Here is a 19562-nt window from a genome sequence, read left to right as displayed (position 1 = left end):
GTCTATGAGCATTAGATCATGCTCTTCTTGTCCAGTCCTATTTCTACTCAGCTGTGCATATTTTGTTGAGCCTAAGCATAAAAATAGTTTTCCCTGTAACTTTGGGTCTTAATTCTGAAGGTTCCTTTGTCATGTAAAAGCATGACCAAATAAATTTGTATCACTTTCCTCCTATTAATCTGCCTTTTTTCAGTTGAATTTTTAGAGAAACCTGAGAGCCAAGGGGAAGTTTTCCCTTACACTCCCTTACATTCCACTTGGACTTTTGAAATCACCTTCTGTTACCTTCCTTTCTGTAGCACTGAAACTCCTACCTTGATTTATGTTCCCTTCTTAGCATTTACCATTATCTCTTTCTCGCCACACACACACAAACACACACACACACACACACACAAAACTTATTAGGTTCATCTCTGCCACCAAAATGTAAAACCCACACTAATAGGGTCTTTATCTTCTTTATCCCAAGGACTATCACTGTAGCACACAGCAATCACTCAAATATTTGTGGGATTAATAAATGGGAATACAACTCATGCAGACTGCAGTCATCTCAAATTAAGTAAAAGACAACAGCCTGAAGCCACATTTTCAATGAAATGATCATCACATTCTCAAAACACCTTTGACAACTTTTATAAAATGGGACTTCGGCCAGGCACAGTGGCTCATGTCTGCAATCCCAACACTTTGGGAGGCTGAGGCAGGAGGATCACTTGAGCCCAAGAGAATGAGGCCAGCCTGGGCAACATACAGGAGACTCTGCCTCTACAAAAATAATTTTTTAATTAGCTAGGCGTGGTGGTGCATGCCTGTGGTCCCAGCTACTCGGGAGGCTGAGATGAGAGGAGCACTTGAGAGGTTAAGGCTCCAGTGAGCCATGTTTGTGCCACTGCACTCCAGTCCAGGTAACAAAGCAAGACCCTGTCTTTAAAAAACAAAAAATGTAGTCCCAGCTACTTGGAGAGCTGAGGTGGTAGGATCACTTGAGCCCGGGAGGTTGAGGCTTCAGTGAGCAGAGATCAAGCCAACCTGGGAACAGAGTGAGATCCTGTCTCCAGAAAAAGAAAAGGTGGGGGACTTCACAGACAGTTCTGAAAGCAAAGGCACAGGGAAATTACATATCTGTGTGTGTCTTCTGGGCTCTACTACCTACTAGTTTTCTGACCTTAAGATCCTTTCCAAGCCTGTTTTCCTCCTCACTTCCAAAATGGTTTTACCCAAGGTAATGGCAGTTTTGAAGCATGAATAAGACAGACCAAGTAAAGTGCTTAGTACTAGATCGAGACATTACACAGTACTCAAGAAATGGTAGCTACTTTTATTACCAGCAGGCCGTTAGTTTCACAGAGGACGAACAGTTTCTACAGGTGGTGATCTAGTCTCCGGTTCCACCTTTCACTCTCTTTTCTGTGGCCTTGGGCAAATCATTTAATCTGTCTTTGAAGCTATTTCCCACATTCATAAACTACGTGGGCAAGTGAAAATAATTCAACCCTTTTTTCCCAAATAGAAAAATACTTAAGATTTTAGCACTGATCCATCAGAGAAGCCACACTGGAAAACCTATGCAGAAACTAAAACTTGGTACCATTCACTATCCTCAAGTTTATAGAATTAAAAAGTAACAGACGTAATAGGTATAAATACTCAGAAAACATGAACATGTCTCATGTCAAATAAGAACAGAAAGTTGGTGTGTAAAAAATGTGGATTAGCTGTCAATATATAAAACACAGAATACTGTTTTTAAAAAGAATTGTTTATTTACCGAACCTGGGGCATATTAGATACAACCAATTTTAAATTTACATCTTTTAAATCAGTTTTGAAGTGTTTCACACACAAAAAAAAACTTGGCATGCAACAGTTGTCCTAAGGTGAAAGTCACCTCATTAATAAACTGTTGCAAGTGTTCTCACCCAAGGTGGAAGTATGGTTTATCCTGAACATGAAAACCTGTAACAAATTTAAATTAATTATATAAAACTCGTTACTTGTAGTTTTGCCCTTGCAAAGATCCAAAAAAAAAAAAAAGTACAAGTAACTAATATGTATCAGTCACAACATAATCCTGGATCATCCCCATACCAAAACCAGATGCTCTTTTAATTTTAAACCCATCATCAGAGAACAAGAGAAAGTAATTTCATTTTACACAAAACAAGATTCACATGTGCCAAAAAAGAAAGACCCAAAAGAAACAAAAACCAAAACCCTAATGCTGACACTGATGGTCAGTACCCTAAACAGTGGCCCAAAGGCCACTGATCAAAAATAAAATAGTGGCTGTATATCAATGAAATGAAATCCAAGAAGCTTTAACCCTTTGGCATCAGAAATCCGGATTTTTCCAATTATGTAAATGCTTATTTCTTACATGCCAAGAGTGGGAGAAGTGAATGTGCCAATGTGGAAAGAAAAAAAGCCACCACTCACTGGGACACCCAGAGAACTGGCTTTAACAGACAATTAGGGGGTTAGGCAGAAACCCAAAAATGGTTATTAGCTGCTTGTGTCATCAATTTAAGTGGAGATGACTGAGTCCTAAGGTACAATGTAAAAATGTATGTGGGAAAATGTATGCCGAGTCGTAGTTTTAAAGCAAAACAAGAAAACAAAGTATGAAAGTACCCAGCCTGGCAGCATACACCCAAGTCAGAGAGCTCTGCCATTAGGACGGGCAGAAACCGTCAAGATTCATACTGCTGTTTCTCATAAGGACTCAACAAAAATGAATCTTTAGTGACCTGAACCATAGACTGAAGGAATCCAAAGAATGCAGTCATTTTAGTAAAGTACTATCAGGCTTTGTGCTGATTTCCTGAACAAACTGCATTATATTATGAAAACAAAAGGAAAAGAAGAAATAATAAAAACTATACTCCCATATTTCACTTACAGTGTTTGAGTTCCTGGAAGGACCTATATAATGGAGGCAGCATTCAAACAAGAAATTATGCCAATCAACTGTCAGATTTTCACTATAATTTTCCTAAAAAGGCGTTTTTTCCCCCAATATCTATTAATCACAAAGAAACATAAGTTGTGAATGTACAGTTCAGAAAATAAAAATGGAGAAACTAATGACATTATTATGACCAAGGTGTTTGGTAAACAGTGAATTCTGAGTTGGGATCATCAGGAAGAGGCTTTTTAAACAACCCTCCGGACTTCAAAAAATCTCTTCAGGTAGTAGATCTGTCCCAATGTCATGGCAACTAGAACAAGAGCTTCAAAGAAGGACCAAAGGACCACTCTGCTGTTTGTGTTGTCGTTGACTGTTGAGGACAAAACAAACAAACAAAATTTAACAATTCTCCCCCAAAAAGACATAGGCATCATAAATATTCTAGTCTTCCCTCTATGTGAAAGTAATATTGTGTACACCACTCATAGAATAGATGTTCCTCAACTTACGATGGGGTTACATCCCAATAAACCCAGCTTATGTTGAAAATACATAAGTCAAAAATATATTTAATACACCTAACCTAGCAAACATCATAGCTTAGCCTAGCCTACCTAAAACACGATCAGAACACTTACATTAGCCTACAGTTGAGCAAAAGCATCTAACAACACAAAGATTATTTTATAATAAAGTGTTGTATATCTCATACAAGTTAAACTGCATTTTATTATTATTTTCTATTTTATTTATCAAGTTAGTGAACACTGCACTGAAAGTAAAAAACAGAATGGTTGCATGGGTACTTGATGCTCAGTTTCTTCTGAATGCACATCACTTTTGCACCATCATAAAGCTGAAAATTTCTAAGTGAAGTCATTGTAACCTGTGGGTCACCTATACTCTAAATACTTTTGTCTCCAAGCAACTCAACATACTCCAAAGCAAAGACTTTTTTGTTTGCTCTGTTGCCCAGGCTGGAATGCCATGACACAATCATAGTTCACTGCAACCTTGAACTGTACTCAAGCAATCCTGCCACCTCAGCCTCCTGAGTAGCTGGGAGTACAGGTATGCACCAGCCCATTTGACTAATTTTTTTTGTTTTTGTAGAGAAAGGCTCTTGCTATGTTGCCCAAGTTGGTCTTGAACTCCTGGCCTCAACTGATCCTCCTGCCTCAGCCTCCCAAAGTAGAAGCAAAGATTTTTAAAAGAAACCTTAAAATTCACTGGGTACAGCCAAGTCCATTCTGCTTGTATATGGGGAGCAGAGAAGAAAATGTGACTTGGCCAAGGTCATAATTCTAGGGTTAAAACCCAATCCAACCATCTTTCTCCCTCACCATTGAAACGTCCTGTATTAGTATCCAATTTGCTGAATCAGAAAACTGACTTCTAAAAAAATTAAGGAATTATTTCCAAATCAGTTATCCAAAATGCAATTATTTACAACGTCAAAATATGGCAGTCTGAGTGTCTTTTTCCCCAAATATGTTAAAAATATTTGTTGAGCACCTGTGTACTTGTCAATTGTTCTCAATGGAAGAGGTTATTCAGTTATATGGATCCATACTGACAGTTACTACCAGACCATCAAATACAAGACAAACTATGCTCATCTGTCCTGCTCTCAAACTAAGGATTTGATCCTTAAAGTAAAATCCACACCTACTCTATATTTACTATACTCTATTTGTTACATTCAAGTTTCTGATCAAATTCTTTTTACTTATTTTTTTTTGAATCAGAGTCTCACTGTCACCCAGGCTGGAGGGCAGTGGCGCAATCTCAGCTCACTGCAACCTCTGCCTCCTGGGTTCAAGTGATCCTCCTGTCTCAGACTCCTGAGTAGCTGGGATTACAGGTGCACACCACCATGCCCGGCTAATTTTTGTATTTTTAGTAGAGATAGGGCTTCACCATGTTGGCCAGGCTGGTCTTGAACTCTTAACCTCAGGTGATCTGCCTGCCTCGGCCTCCCAAAGTGCTGGGATTATAGGCATGAGCCGCCACGCCTAGCCAAATTCTTTTTATTTTTAAACGTATTTTATTATTATTTTTTTTTATTTTTTATGTTTTGAGACAGAGTTTCACTCTTGTTGCCCAGGCTGGAGTGCAATGACGCGATCCCAGCTCACTGCAACCTCCACCTCCTGGGTTCAAGTGATTCTCCTGCCTCAGCCTCCCAAGTAGCTGAGCTTACAGACATGTACCACCACACCTGACTAATTTTGTATTTTTAGTAGAGATGCGGTTTCTCCATGTTAGTCAGGCTGGTCTTGAACTCCCAACCTCAGGTGATCCACCCGCCTCGGCCTCCCAAAGTGCTGGGATTATAGGCATGAGCCATCACGCCTGGCCAATTTATTTTATTTTTTTAAAAAACGGTCTTGTGTTGCCCAGGTTGGTCTCAAGCTCCTGACCTCAAACAATCCTCCTGCCTCAGCCTCTGAAGCAGCTAAGAGTACAGGTACAAGACATTGTGTCTAACTCTCCAGTCAAATTCTATAGCCTCAGCTTTTAATTACTATGTAGGCCGGGCACAGTGGCTCATGCCTATAATCCCAGCACTTTGTGAGGTCGAGGCGGGTGGATCACGAGGTCAGGAGATCGAGACCATCCTGGCTAACACGGTGAAACCCCGTCTCTACTAAAAATAAAAAAAATTACCCAGGCGTGGTGGCGGGCACCTGTAGTCCCAACTACTCGAGAGGCAGAGGCAGGAGAATGGCGTGAACCTGGAAGGCGGAGCTTGCAGTGAGCCAAGTTTGCACCACTGCACTCCTGCCTGGGCAACAGAGCGAGACTCCATCTCAAAAAAAAAAAAAAAAAAATTCTATGTAGTGTTTTATTTTTCTGCAAATGGCCAACATTAAAAACAATTACACTATAATCCCAGGACTTTGGGAGGCCGAGACAGGAGGACTGCTTTAGCTCAGGAGTCAGAGGCCAACACTGGGCAATATGGAGAAACCCAGTCTCTACAACACCAAAAAAAAAAAAAAATTAGCCAGGTGTAGTGGCACATGCCTGTAGTTCCAGCCACTTGGGAGGTTGAGGCGGGAGGATCACTTGAGCCCAGGAGGTTGAGGCTGCAGTGAGCTGTATTGTCAGCACAGCACTACAGGCTGGGCAACAGAGTAAGACCCTGTGTCTCTAAAAAGAAAATAGGGCTGGGCGTGGTGGCTCACGCCTGTAATCCCAGCACTTTGGGAGGCCAAGGCGGGTGGATCACAAGGTGAAGAGATCGAAACCATCCTGGCCAACGTGGTGAAACCCCGCCTACTAAAAATACAAAAATTAGCTGGGCTTAAAGATTCACTGGGTACAGCCAAGTCCATTCCGCTTGTATACAGGGAGCAGAGAAGAAAAGGTGACTTGCCCAAGGTCATAATTCTACGGTTAACACCCAATCCAACCATCTTTCTCCCTCACCATTGAAACGTCCTATATTACTATCCATTTTGCTGAATCAGAAAACTGACTTCTACAAAAAATTAAGGAATTATTTCAAAATCACAGTTATCCAAAATGCAATTATTTACAATGTCAAAATTTGGTGGTGGTGGGCGCCTGTAGTCCCAGCTACTCAGGAGGCTGAGGCAGGAGAATCACCTGAACCCAGGAGGTGGAGATTGCAGTGGGCTGAGATAGCACCACTGCACTCCAGCCTGGGCGACAGAGCAAGACTCCATCTAAAAAAAAAAAAAACAAAAAAAAACCAGAGAGTCTGATAAAAAGAAAATAGGCCAGGCACAGTGGCTCAGGCCTGTAATCCCAGCACTTTGAAAGGCAGAAGCAGGTGGATCACTGAAGCCCACGAGTTCAAGACCAGCCTAGGCAACTCCTGGGTTCAAGTGATCTCAGCCTCCCAAGCAGCTGGGATTACATGTGCCTGGCTAATTTTTGTATTTTTAGTAGAGATGGGGTTTCACCATATTGGCCAGGCTGTTCTCTTGGCCAGGCTGGTCTCGAACTACTGACCTCGTTATTCGCCTGCCTCGGCCTCCCAAAGTGCTGGGATTACAGGCATGAGCCACTGCGCTCGGCCTAATTTTTCCATTTTTAGTAGAGACGGGGTTTCACCATGTTGGCCAGGCTGGTCTCAAACTCCTGACCTCAGGTGATCCACCTGCCTCAGCCTCCCAAAGAAAAATGCACCTTTAAGTTTAAATAGAACACATTGAAGCACAGTAACATCAGAATGTAGTGACCTGGGACACTGTCCTCATGCCACTCATATATCAGCCTGATCTAGAAGCAACACATTATTATTACAACACTGTAGTGAAAGGGTCTCATTATGTTCACTGCTGAGGAGTGGGTCCTATAGGAAGACTCACAAAAACAAAACATTATGGGAACCATTTGCTTTGTAAATTTAAACTGAATACCTATAAACTCAATTCTAGAAATTGCTAACACTTTTAAATATGAACACATAGCTCACTATTTGTGAAACAAATATAGGAGTATCTCCACTCAAATCATGGGTGAGAGAACAAGGTTGGACACCCTAAAGACTGGAAGACATGTGCTTCCTCTGGCCACTATGTTCCCAAGAACTTCTATAACTTGAAAGCCATCTGGTCTGAACCAGTTAAAATTGCAAAGTAGAGGAACTTGCCCTCTGAGTTAGTTCAGTGCCCTTCCAACTCCAGAATGGGCTGTTTCCCCATCTGGGAACAAGGTAACCAACATATGGGTCCCAACAAGATAAGAGAGAAAAAGTGAAGATCCCAGCTGGTGAGATTAAGAGTGGAGGCAAGGAGACAAAATTGTGAGGCAAGAGGCTGGAGTACTTGTAGACAAGCCTTGGTCCATAATATGCCCCACTCCACTCCTAAAACAAGTGGGGATGAGGGGAGTTCTCCAGGCTATTACATTTACACACCTTCCTGCCAACACAAGCTGATGTCTGTGCTCTAGATGCTGAAGATTTGTTTCCATAAGTAGCAAGAATAGATTTAAGGGTAGGAAAAACAGAAAGCACATCTGGAAGAAATTCAAGCTGTGCTTATCTCTTTGAGTCACTCTTCACTTCCTACTCCAGTCTCAGAACAAAGATTCCTGACATAAAATCACTGCCCTTAAGACAAGCGCTTGCTCCCAAGCAATCCCCCGCCTCAGCCTCCTGAGTAGCTGGGACTACAGAGATGCGTCACTATACCTTGTTCTTTTCCCTTTTTTTTTTTTTTGAGACGGAGTCTCGCTCTGTCGCCAGGCCGGAGTGCAATGGCATGATATCAGCTCACTGCAACCTCCGCCTCCCGGGTTCAAGCGATTCTCCTGCCTCAGCCTCCTGAGTAGCTGGGACTACAGGCGCGTGCCACCATGCCCGGCTAATTTTTGTAGTTTTAGTAGAGATGGGATTTCACCATGTTGGCCAGGATGGTCTCAATCTCTTGACCTTGTGATCCGCCCACCTCAGCCTCCCAAAGTGCTAGGATTACAGGCGTGAGCCACTGCCCCCAGCCACCTTGCTCTTTTCATCTCCCCAAGAACTACCTGGAGGATGAAAACACTGAACAATGGTGTGGCCCTGAACCTAATCAATGGAATTGGTCTGTCTGTCAATATAGTACCTCTTAATTTTAAATGCAAAAGCCTAATTTTTAATGCTCTATCCAGTTCTAAACAGACTTTTGCAACCTAACACAAGATTTCAATCATCACTGTTTCCACAGAAAAATACATTCCAAATTCCCAACTTACAAACTTGAGGACCCAAACTGATCTTCACCTGGTGACTTCCCTGTACTCATGTTTTGGTGTTTTCTAGTCTAACTATATTAAGCTTTCCATTTTAGTAAAAAGGTTAAATCTCAGCATCTAATATTAATCCCACTGGTACATAAGTTTCAGGTATGTGATTAAAAACCAATGCAATATGAATTTTACAACATTTTTCCCTTCTGATTTAAGAAAACAATTAGCTTATTCCTTAGCTCACCATACATTTTTTAAAACCCAAACTTTTTTTTTTTTTTTCCCTGAGACAGAGTCTAGCTCCATTGCCCAGGCTGGAGTGCAGTGGCCCAATCTCAGCTCACTGCAACCTCTGCCTCCCGGGTTCAAGTGATTCTCATGCCTCAGCCTCCCGAGTAGCTGGGACTATAGGTGCACGCCACCACACCCAGCTAATTTTTTTATTTTTTGTAGAGACGAGGTTTCACCATGTTGGCCAGCCTGGTCTCGAACTCCCAACCTCAGGTGATCCACCTGCCCCAGCCTCCCAAAGTGCTGGGATTACAGGCGTGAGCCACCATGCCCGGCCAGAAAACCAAACCCTTAAAAACTTGTACTAAATCTTAATAGCATTTTCTAGTTTAGAATGAATGTCTCAATAATAAACTACAAAGCTCCACACACGTGTATGCTCAAAAAATATCTCGTGTAGGTACACTTTTAAAGCCAATGCTTTCACATAAAATTTGCAAAGTTTCCAAATGAGGAAAATACGAGCAAGCTGTTGAGTAAAACAACCTTCACCATCAGACACTGCTGCAAAGTGACGGCATTCACTTACTGGCTCTGTGTATTCTCTCCCGGACTTCCATGTATTCCTGTTCGTGCTTTACAGCTGTCATCGCCACTGCTAGCTCATTGATCATTTCTTCTAGCTTGTTCTGGTGAGCTACAGAAGGATTTGAAAACAAAACACATTTGTCAATGTCTTTTTTTTTTTTTTTTTTTTTGAGACAGAGTCTCGCTCTGTTGCCCAGGCTGGAGTGCAGTGGCACTCAATCTCAGCTCACTGCAACCTCTGCCTCCCAGGTTGAAGTGATTCTCCTGCCTCAGCCTCCAGAGTAGCTGGGATTACAGGCACACGCTGCCACACCCAGCTAATTTTTGTATTTTTAGTAGAGACGGGGTTTCACCATGTTGGTCAGGCTGGTCTCGAACTCCTGACCTCAGGTGATCCACCTGCTTCAGCCTCCCAAAATGCTGGAATTACAGGCGTGAGCCACTGCGCCCAGCCATCTTTTTTTTTTTTTTTTTTCAAGACAGGATCTCACTCTATCACCCAGGCTCAAGTACAGTGGTGCAATTATAGCTCACTGTAACCTAAAATTCCTGGGCTCAAGCAATCCCCTGCCTCAGCCTCCTGAGGGGTGCGTCACTATGCCTGACTACCATTTTATTTTTATTTTTTAGAGACGGGGTCTCGCTATGTTGCCAGGCTGGGGCAATCTCTTTTTGAAAAACACTTATAAAATAAATATAAAATATAAAATAATATAAAATAACTTTTCAAAATCCTCAGAGAAGGCCTGCAAAAGAAGCTACTTTTGAAATGGTTCAAACATCAATTTGGACCACTGATATGAATCATGTCAATTTAATTCTCAAAGCATTTTTAAAAGTCCCTTCCCAGTAGAGAAACCTCTTTCAGGGCAGGAAACATACTATATAATGCTTACTAAGGAAAGGAAAACAACCCCAGGAAATTTCTTCTAATGAAATGTTGTTATGTGAAGTTCACTATACTGACTATTAACTACAGCAAAAGTAGTAAAACACTGAGGAGAGGGGACTAAGAGCACAAAATAAATACCTGTATTTTTAAAATGTAATCCTACAAATAAAGTCTAAGAGTCATGTAACTCTAATATTAATTAAGAAGCAGGAGCAGCACCAAAACAGACTCTTAATCTCTATGAAGCTGAGCAGAGAAAAACGTTAAAACGCTCTTAGGAAAATCCACACCAACTCAAACATTCTTCTTTGACAAGGTAATAGTTTCACTATAGTGGGGAACAGCAGGCAATGTAAGTAGAGAGACAAGCCCTTAGCGGCACAAGTTTTCAACCAGGCATCCCTCTTGAACCAAAAATACACACAAGGCACTGTTCTGAAGAGTAAGCATGTGCTTCTAGGTAGTGCCACGTTATGAGAATGAACAGACAGGCAGGAGAGAAACAGCACCAGGAAACATTCCTGGGAAAGGGGGATCTCTTCATCCCTGCCCAAGACTGGGTCTCTTCTGGGATTCCAGATTCTCGCAGACAACCCCAAGTTTCTTAGGAGAAACCAAGGGCCTCTACCATTGAAGGCAGTTGAATTGGAATGTCAAACCGTCCCTCACTCGAAATTTCCCTTTGGAAGCCCCATGCACCACATGGAACTGATAGAGCAGGGTTTCTCAGCAGTGGCATTGTCTCCATTTTGGACCAAATGCTTTTCTATGCTGTGGGGCGCTATATGATGCACTATAGGGTATTTAGCAGCCTCCATGGCCTCCAGTCCTAGGTGCCTGTAGCACCTACCCCCAGTCTTCCGAATAAAAAATGCCTCCAGATATTGCCAAATATCCCCTGGGCATCCTCACTTGAGAACCACTGCTTTAGAGGAAGGCTTGACTTGACAGCTGCCATTCACTGACATTAACAAGCAAAAGCAAGAATTTTGGATATATGTTAAAAAATTATCTAAGAAGTTCAATATTCACATTCATCAACCAACATTTTCAAACTATTTAAGTAGGATCAATCTCCAGAAAATAAACCAAAAAAGCCTTTCAGAACTCCTCATTCTCCCTGAAAATTAGTCAAGTCCTACCCTATAAGTGGCCCTGAAAAATGAGTGCAAGAATTACTAAATAGTAGGACTCTCTAAATTCTATAGATTTCAAAATCTAGCCAAACAACTCAGCTTCTTTATGATGTTAACACTCTACTGATACTGAATATCTGGGACAAATATCACCACGCTAATAGTATACTATGAAATGTGTGAAACAACGACTAGCTTCAAAAACTCTGGCATGCACTGTGGGGAAAAAAAAAACAAAAAAAAAACACCACCAAATGTGCTGGCTCCCGGTAAGCAATTTATCCAGAACCACCAAGAACCAATCAGGGTTTATTACTGGTAACCTGAGCAATGAACACTCTGACTGCAACATATGGCTAAAAGAACTCTTGTCTTCGTATCAACATATGGCTCCTAGAACTGCATTTCATATCCAACCAAGCTTCAGGTTAGGAAGTCTACAAAATGACTTTCTACAAAGTCAAAGGCACCATTTGCTATGAGCTATGTTTAATTGGGACTTTTGTTCCCTTATCATTGAATTTCCACTCTTCAGCATTCATCTTAAAGAACAATGTTACTACTAAAATGTCAACTGTGTTTTCAGTGCTATTAGTTTAAAATAACCTAACCTATACCTCCTGTCAACTAAATAAAAAACCACCAAAAAAATAATCAATCCAATTAGTTGTAGGGGTTTTTTAAGAGAAAAAAACACTCTCATGCCAACAAACTGAGGTTAGAAAAAAGAAAGCAGAAATTAGACATTAGCAAACAAAAAGATGCAAAAAGGATGCTGTCAAAAAGCAATCCACATACCATCCCAGGTATCTCCACCACCTAAAGAAAAGTTAAGATATCTTAACACAAAAAGAACCAACAAAAAGTTTAGCTAAACTAGTCATGTATACAAATGAGCAAATAAAGTATATGCCAGGATTAGCAAATAAACAGAAAAAATAACCGAAGACACATGGAACCTACATGCTCACAAGAGCACAAAATGACTAAGAAAATCTGTTAGAAGGGACAAATGTAAAGAACAAAAAAATCCCAGCACTTCAGCAGGCTGAGGCAGGTGGATCACCTGAAGTCAGGAGTTTGAGACCACCCTGGCCAACATGGTGAAACCCCATCTCTACCAAAAATACAAAAATTAGCTGGGCATGGTGGCATACGCCTGACGCTACTTGGGAGAATCGCTTGAACCCAGGAGGCGGAGACTGCAGTGAGCCAAGATCACGCTACTGCACTCCAGCCTGGGCGAAAGAGCGAGACTCCATCTTAAAATAAATAAATAAAAAAAAAAGAAGAACAAAAAAACAAACACTAGCCTCAAGAAACTTTTTTATTAATTAGGAGACTTGCAAAAAATAAAAAGCATATTTCACAAAAAGGTTTTGGTTAAGAAATTAAAAAAAAATAAGTACCCCACTCAGGTAAAAATGTATAGAACTAAAATTAGCTCTTGGAATGTGATGTAAATCTTCTGAATGTTCATCTCACCTTCTGTTTCCATATCTTGTCCTTTCGGAGCCTCCCCAATATCAATGGTGAACATCACTATTTTTGGAGTCATGGTGGACATCCGGTTACTAAAACAAAATTTGTATGTTCCATCCATGTGAGCAGCAAATGTGTATTTCCCACTGGATTCTCTGTCTCCTTTGTAAATTCCTTTGTTATCTGGTCCTGTAATCTGGAGGCAAGAGAGAAATGCATAAAATGTCACAAAAGATTAAGTCATAGACTTTATAAGTAATGTCTAATGGCAGTAAGAAATTCACCAAGAATATGGCTGGGCATGGTGGCTCACGCCTGTAATCACAGCACTTTGGGAGACCAAGGCAGGCAGATCACTTGAGGTCAGGAGTTCAAGACCAGCCTGGGCAACATGGTAAAACTCCGTCTCTACTAAAAATACGAAATTAGCCGGGCATGGTGGCGCACGCCTGTATTCCCAGCTACTCAGGAGGCTGAGGCAGGAAAATCGCTTGAACCCGGGAGGCAGAGGTTGCAGTGAGTCGAGATCGTGCCACTGCACTCCAGCCTGGGCGACAGAGCGAGACTTCGTCCAAAAAAGAAAAAAAAGAAATTCACCAAGAATATGTAACTTTCACTTAGCTTCACTTCGGTAAGTGATAATAACCATTTTGGGCTGCAATTCTCCCACTTTATAAAATAAGGGTTGACTTCATGGCTCTCTAAAACACCTTTAGGTCCTGACATTTATGTCTTATTTATCCTTATTAAACCCCTCAGAAGCAGAAAGCTCACCTTAAATGTGGTCTCTAACTGGCCTAATATCACCAAAAAACATGCAACTGTGACTGATAGCAAAACTCAAGAAAAAAGAAATCTCTTTAAAATAAAGAATTTCTGCATCCCTGGTTGACATCTTGATTGCAACCTCATGAGATACTCCCAGCCAGAAACACCCAGCTAAGCCTCTCCATAATTCATGGCCACAGAAACCATGAGGTAATAAACGTTTGTGGTTTTTTAAAATACAAACAAAATGAATTTTTATCACATTTCAAAGTTTTCCAGATTACTGCCAAACAGTGAAGGAATTCTGCTTTATCTGAGATGCCTGAAGGCTTAGGGGAAAGGACTAGCCTGGAAATGAGAAGACCCAAACTCTCATCCCAGTCTGCTACAAATCAGCTGTTAGGCTGTGATCAAGTCAGTCGCTCTTTCAAAGTGCATGTCACTTGCATAACTTCGAGACTGTAATAGTTGATCGCTAAATTCTTAGCTAAGTGTAAGAGTCTCTCCCTTCCGTTATCCCCTTATTTTTGGATTTCACTTGTATTGTGTAACTTGTGCCCAGCCCTACTGAGTACACTGTCAAATGGAAACTCCTTAGACCCAATTAATCATGCTAGCAGGTGAATTAAAATAAAAACTAGCAACACATCATTCTTTTGGTTTACAAAACACGGGTGGAGATTTAGGGACTGCTGGTTTCTTAAATTCCTGTCTTCTCCTGATACTTCACTGCACTGCTTACTCCTAAAACGCATGACCCAACTCCCCATCTCTCCTTGGCAGAGGAGACTAAACGAGGTAGCTGGAGCCGTGAGAGTAGAACCTTAAGGTTGCTTCTATGAAAAATAAACAACGCGAAAGTATGCCTAGCACTCAATAGGTTTTTAATCCTCAATCGATTTTAATCAATTTTTTGGAAAAGTTTCCGTGCCACGTTCCAGCATTAATCCGTAACACGAAGGAAGGCAGGTGCTAACTGGATCGAGACCCGCCACCAGCTAACTGTGACTGAGAAGCGCCTCTGGGGCCCGGACTGACACGCGGCGCCTGATTCACAAAGCTCAGCGAGAGGTTCCAACAGGAACCCGTCGTTCAAGGAGACAACCCAAAGCAACCAAGCATGCCGAAGGAGCCCCCAAGGGATCCCGGAATCCAGGCAAGTCGCGGGAAAAGGGGCCGTCAGGAGGTCGCCGTGGCCGGGGCGGGGCGGGGGGTGGCGGCCTGGGCTTCTCCAGGACTCGGACAGCGACTTCCAAGCCCACTCCCCACACAGGCCCCGCGCCGGCCCCAGGTGCCACCAATCCCCGAGCGGCCACGCGACCAAGCCTCAGCCGCGGGCAGCTAGCCCGCACCTCCACGTCGATGTCCAGGAAGCCGCCCTCCGCCACCTCGAAGATGAGGCCCATCTTGGTGCCCGAGGTGACCCGCTCAAAGAAGCACTCTTCAGCATGCGCGTCGATGCTAACGAAATAGCCCGAGACCGTGGCCAGGAGAGCGGCCAGGAGCACCAGCAGTTCAGCAAGCGTCACCATGGTGGGGCTGAGGCCGAAGCCAGGACCCGGACTGCGGCCTCCACAGCCGCCGCCGCCGCCCCGCTGCCTTCTCGGCCGCCGCCGCGTAGGCTCCGCCCCTTCCGCCTGCGCCACCAGTGGGGGCTGATGCGGGCGCAGTGGATTGGCGGGCTCCCGCAGCTGCCACGTAAAGGGAGGCACGGCAGCCGCCGAGGGACAAGCGACTCTGCGCGGCCCGAGCCTGGACGGCGGCTCCGAAGGACCAAAAATTTTTCCCTAGTCCTTTCTCGTCCAAGCTAAAGTTCCTGTGGACTTCCCAGGAAAACAACAGTGTCCGGAAGCCTCTGCGATGCCCTCTTAGGATTGTCCAAGAAGATGGCGAAACATTTGCAGGCAGCGATAGGAGTTGAGGGAATGTGCGGGCTGAAACTTAAGGTTTTTTTCTTTTGTTTTGTTTCGTTTTTGAGACGGAGTCTTGCTCTGTTGCCCAGGCTGGAGTCCAGTGGCGCGATCTCGGCTCACTGCAACCTCCGTCTCCCGGGTTCCAGAGATTCTCGTGCCTCAGCCTCGCGAGTAGCTGGGATTACAGGCGTGAGCCACCACGCTTGGTTAATTTTTGTGTTTTTTGTTTGTTTGTTTTTTGAGACGGAGTCTCTTTCTGTCGCCCAGGAGTGCAGTGGCGCGATCTCGGCTCACTGCAACCTCCGCCTCCTGGGCTCAAGCGATTCTCCTGCCTCAGCCTCCTGAGTAGCTGGGATTACAGGCGCCCGCCACCACGCCCGGCTAATTTTTTGTATTTTCAGTAGAGACAGGGTTTCACTGTGTTGGTCAGGCTGGTCTTGAATTCTTGACCGCGTGATCCGCCCGCCTCGGCGTCCCAAAGTGCTGGAATTACAGGTGTGAGCCACCGCGCCCGGCCAATTTTTTTTTTTATTTTTTAGTAGAGACGGGGTTTCGCCATGTTGGCCAGTCTGGTCTGGAACTCCTGACCTCAAGTGATCCGCCCTCCTCGGCCTCCCAAAGTGCTGAGATTACAGAAGTAAGCTACCGCGCCAGGCCTGAAGCCATGGGTTTTGAGGGGTGTTTATTTGTTTGTTTGCTTAGAGACGGGGTCTTGATCTGTCGCCCAGGCTGGAGTGCGGTGGCTTGATCATAGCTCACTGCAGCCTCCAACTCCTGGGCAAGTGATCCTCCTGCCTCAGCCAACCCAATAGCTGGGATTACAGGCACGAACCCCACTGGTTTTTAGGTTTCATGTTGTCTCTCCCACCCCCTCTCCTTCCAGGGGACTGGGGAACGGTGGAGGCTCATATAGACCTGAAAGGGGCACGAGGGATCCTCCCAGGTTGCTGGAATCTCTAGTATCTTTACCTAGGTGGTAGATACGTGGATGTCTACATTTAAAAAAAAAATCAATTAGACTATTACATTTTTATTTTATTTTGAGACAGCTTTTCACTCTTGTCACCCAGGCTGGAGCGCAATAGCGCAATCTCAGCTCACTGCAACCTCCACCTCCGGGTTTCAAGCTATTCTTCTCCCTTAGCCTCCCAAGTAGCTGGGATTACGGGCGCCTGCCACCACACCCAGGTAATTTTTGTATTTTTAGTAGAGACGGGTTTTCACCGTGTTGGTCAGGCTGGTCTCGAACTCCTGACCTTCAGATGATCCACCCGCCTCTGCCTTCCAGAGTACTGGGATTAACAGGCGTGAGCCTCCACACCCAGCAACTATTGCATTTTATTTTACTGTATGTATGTAATACCTTAACCACACACAAAAAATTACCTTGTTCAAATTTTCCAAAGTTAGAATTCTACCATTTCCCCAAAGTCTTGCTGTTTCTCCATGCCCCTTAGCCCTTACCAGCTGCTAGAGCTGTCTTTTCATCCTTTGCACCCTGGCACACTCCTACTCATCCCTCAGAACCCAAATGTCACCTCTTATCTCTAAAATGTTCCTTGACATCCTTCTGCCAAATACTAGCCCCTTCCTCTCTGTTTACAATGCAGATTCGGTCCTAGTGAATTACTGTTATTTTCTACTCTGCCTCACTCGTGAAGGCACAAGACTTGATTTACATACGCTGTCCTTTTCAGGCCCTGCCACAGGGCCACAGAAGGACCTCACACATTTCATGTCAATTGAGGTCACTGGACTGACCTGGGAATGAGGAGCCTGGGTTGTTACTCCACTTTTGCACATAGCTGTGTGACCTTGATTATTTTCCACCACGTCCTGGCCTCGGTTTCCTTATCTGTTAAAAGGGAATGACACCACAGGCCTTGCAAAATTGAAGGGATTATTTCTTTGAAGACCAACAGGCGATAGGGGGCAGTAGTGTCCCAGGATCCAGTTTCCCGCTTCAGGTTTCAAGAAACAGGAGCAGCTGCAGTGATGAAGTTTTCCCGACTATGACAGTGTACAGTTGACCTTGAACAACGTGGGGATTTGGGGCACCGACCCCTGCACAGTCCAAAATCCTGGGGTCTTTTTTTTTTTCTTTGACATGGAGTCTCCCTCTGTCGCCAAGGCTGGAGTGCAGTGGCGCAATCTCAGCTCATTGCAACCTCTGCCTCCCGGGTTCAAGCAATTCTCCTGCCTCAGCCGCCCAAGTAGCTGAGATTACGGGCGCCCGCCACCATGCCCGGCTAATTTTTGTATTTTTAGTAGAGATGGGGTTTCACCAGGTTGGCCAAGCTGGTCACGAACTCCTGACCTCAGGTGATCCACCCGCCTCGGCCTCCCAAAGTGCTGTGATTACAGGCATGAGCCACTGCGCCTGGCCTCATTTTTGACTCCCCAAAAACAACTTTTTTTTTTTTTTTTTTTTTGAGATGGAGTTTTGCTCTTGTCGCCCAGGCTGGAATGCAATGGCACGATCTCGGCTCACTGCAACCTCCACTTCCCAGTTCAAGCAGTTCTGCCTCAGCTTCCTGAGTAGCTGGGATTACAGGTGCCCACCACCACGCCTGGCTAATTTTTATATTTTTAGTAGAGACGGGGTTTCGCCATGTTGGCCAGGCTAGTCTCGACTCCTGACCTCAGGTGATCTACCCGCTTTGGCCTCCCAAAGTGCTGGGATTACAGGCGTGAGCCACTGCGCCCAGCCCAAAAACTTAACTATTGACAGCATACTGTTGACCAGAAGCCTTACCAATGACAGTTGATTAGCATTTTGTTTGTTTGTTTGTTTCTTGTTTTTGTTTTGAGATGGAATCTCGCTCTGTTGCCCAGGCTGTAGTGCAGTGATGTGATCTCGGTTCACTATAACCTCTGCCTCCTGGGTTCAAGTGATTCTCCTGCCTCAACCTCCCAAGTAGCTGGGACCACAGGCACCCGCCACCATGCCAGGCTAATTTTTGTATTTTTAGTACAGATGGGGTTTCAACATGTTGGCCAGGGTGGTCTCGAACTCCTGGCCTCAAGTGATCCACCCACTCTGGCCTTCCAAAGTGCTGGGATTACAGGCATCAGCCACTGTGCCTGGCCAATGACAGCTGATTAGCATATTTTGTATGTTATATATATTACATGCTGTATCCTTACAATAAACTAGAGAAAAGAAATTGTTATTAAGAAAATAATAAGGATGAGAAAATATATTTACTCTTCATGTAGTGGAAGTGACTCATGGTAAAGCTCTTCATCCTTGTCATCTTTATGTTGAGTAGGCTGAAGAGGAGGGGAGGAGGAAGGGTTGGTCTTGCTGTCTCGGGGGTCGCAGAAGTGGAAGAAGTGGTGGAGGTGGAAAGAGAGAGGCATGAGAGGCAGGCATACTTGGTGTAACTTTTATTTATTTATTTATTTTTATTGAGATGGAGTCTCGCTCTTTCGCCCTGGCTGGAGTACAGTGGCTCAACCTCGGCTCAGTGCAACCTCTGTCTCCCAGGCTCAAGAGACTCTCCTGCCTCAGCCTCCCAAGTGGCTGGGACTACAGGCGCCGGCCACTACGCCCGGCTAATTTTTGAATTTTTAGTAGAGACAGGGTTTCACCATGTTGGCCAGACTGGTCTCGAACTCCTGGCCTCAACTGATCCACCTGCCTCCGCCTCCCAAAGTGCCAGGATTACAGACGTGAGCCACGGTGCCCGGCCAGGTGAAAAAAATCCATATATAAATGGACCCATGTATTTCAAACCTGCGTTGTTCAAGGGTTAACTGTATTATTGAACTGAAGAGTTCTACTGGTGATCCCCTACTTCCCCATCTTCCAGACTGGCAGACATCCTGCTTTCCCTGGCAGGTCAGTTCTGTAATGTGACTCCAGTGCCGTCACTGGAGGGAGACAGCCTAGAGCCTCTTCCTCCATCCTTAACAACACATTGATA

General features: G+C 44.1%; 1 protein-coding gene across 2 annotated transcripts; it reads right to left on the bottom strand.

Annotated features, from left to right (window-relative positions):
• Positions 1-1749: 1749 nt before the first annotated feature.
• TMED2 (transmembrane p24 trafficking protein 2) lies at positions 1750-18785 on the bottom strand. Of its 2 annotated transcripts, none has more exons than XM_003812097.6 (4): positions 15073-18785; positions 12956-13148; positions 9444-9551; positions 1750-3284 (listed from the first exon to the last, which is right to left on the bottom strand). In XM_003812097.6, the coding sequence occupies exons 1-4, from the start codon at positions 15250-15252 to the stop codon at positions 3160-3162; spliced, it is 606 nt and encodes a 201-aa protein (XP_003812145.1). In that variant the 5' UTR covers positions 15253-18785; the 3' UTR covers positions 1750-3159. The 2 variants fall into 2 exon arrangements, with proteins under 2 accessions (XP_003812145.1, XP_054952304.1); XM_055096329.2 differs by lacking the exon at positions 1750-3284 and adding an exon at positions 5590-5726 and having other exon boundaries at positions 15073-15362.
• Positions 18786-19562: the final 777 nt, after the last annotated feature.

Source organism: Pan paniscus, chromosome 10 (genome assembly GCF_029289425.2).
Source record: "Pan paniscus chromosome 10, NHGRI_mPanPan1-v2.0_pri, whole genome shotgun sequence".
NCBI classification, from domain to species: domain Eukaryota; kingdom Metazoa; phylum Chordata; class Mammalia; order Primates; family Hominidae; genus Pan; species Pan paniscus.
This window is presented reverse-complemented; position numbering and strand designations above follow the sequence as displayed.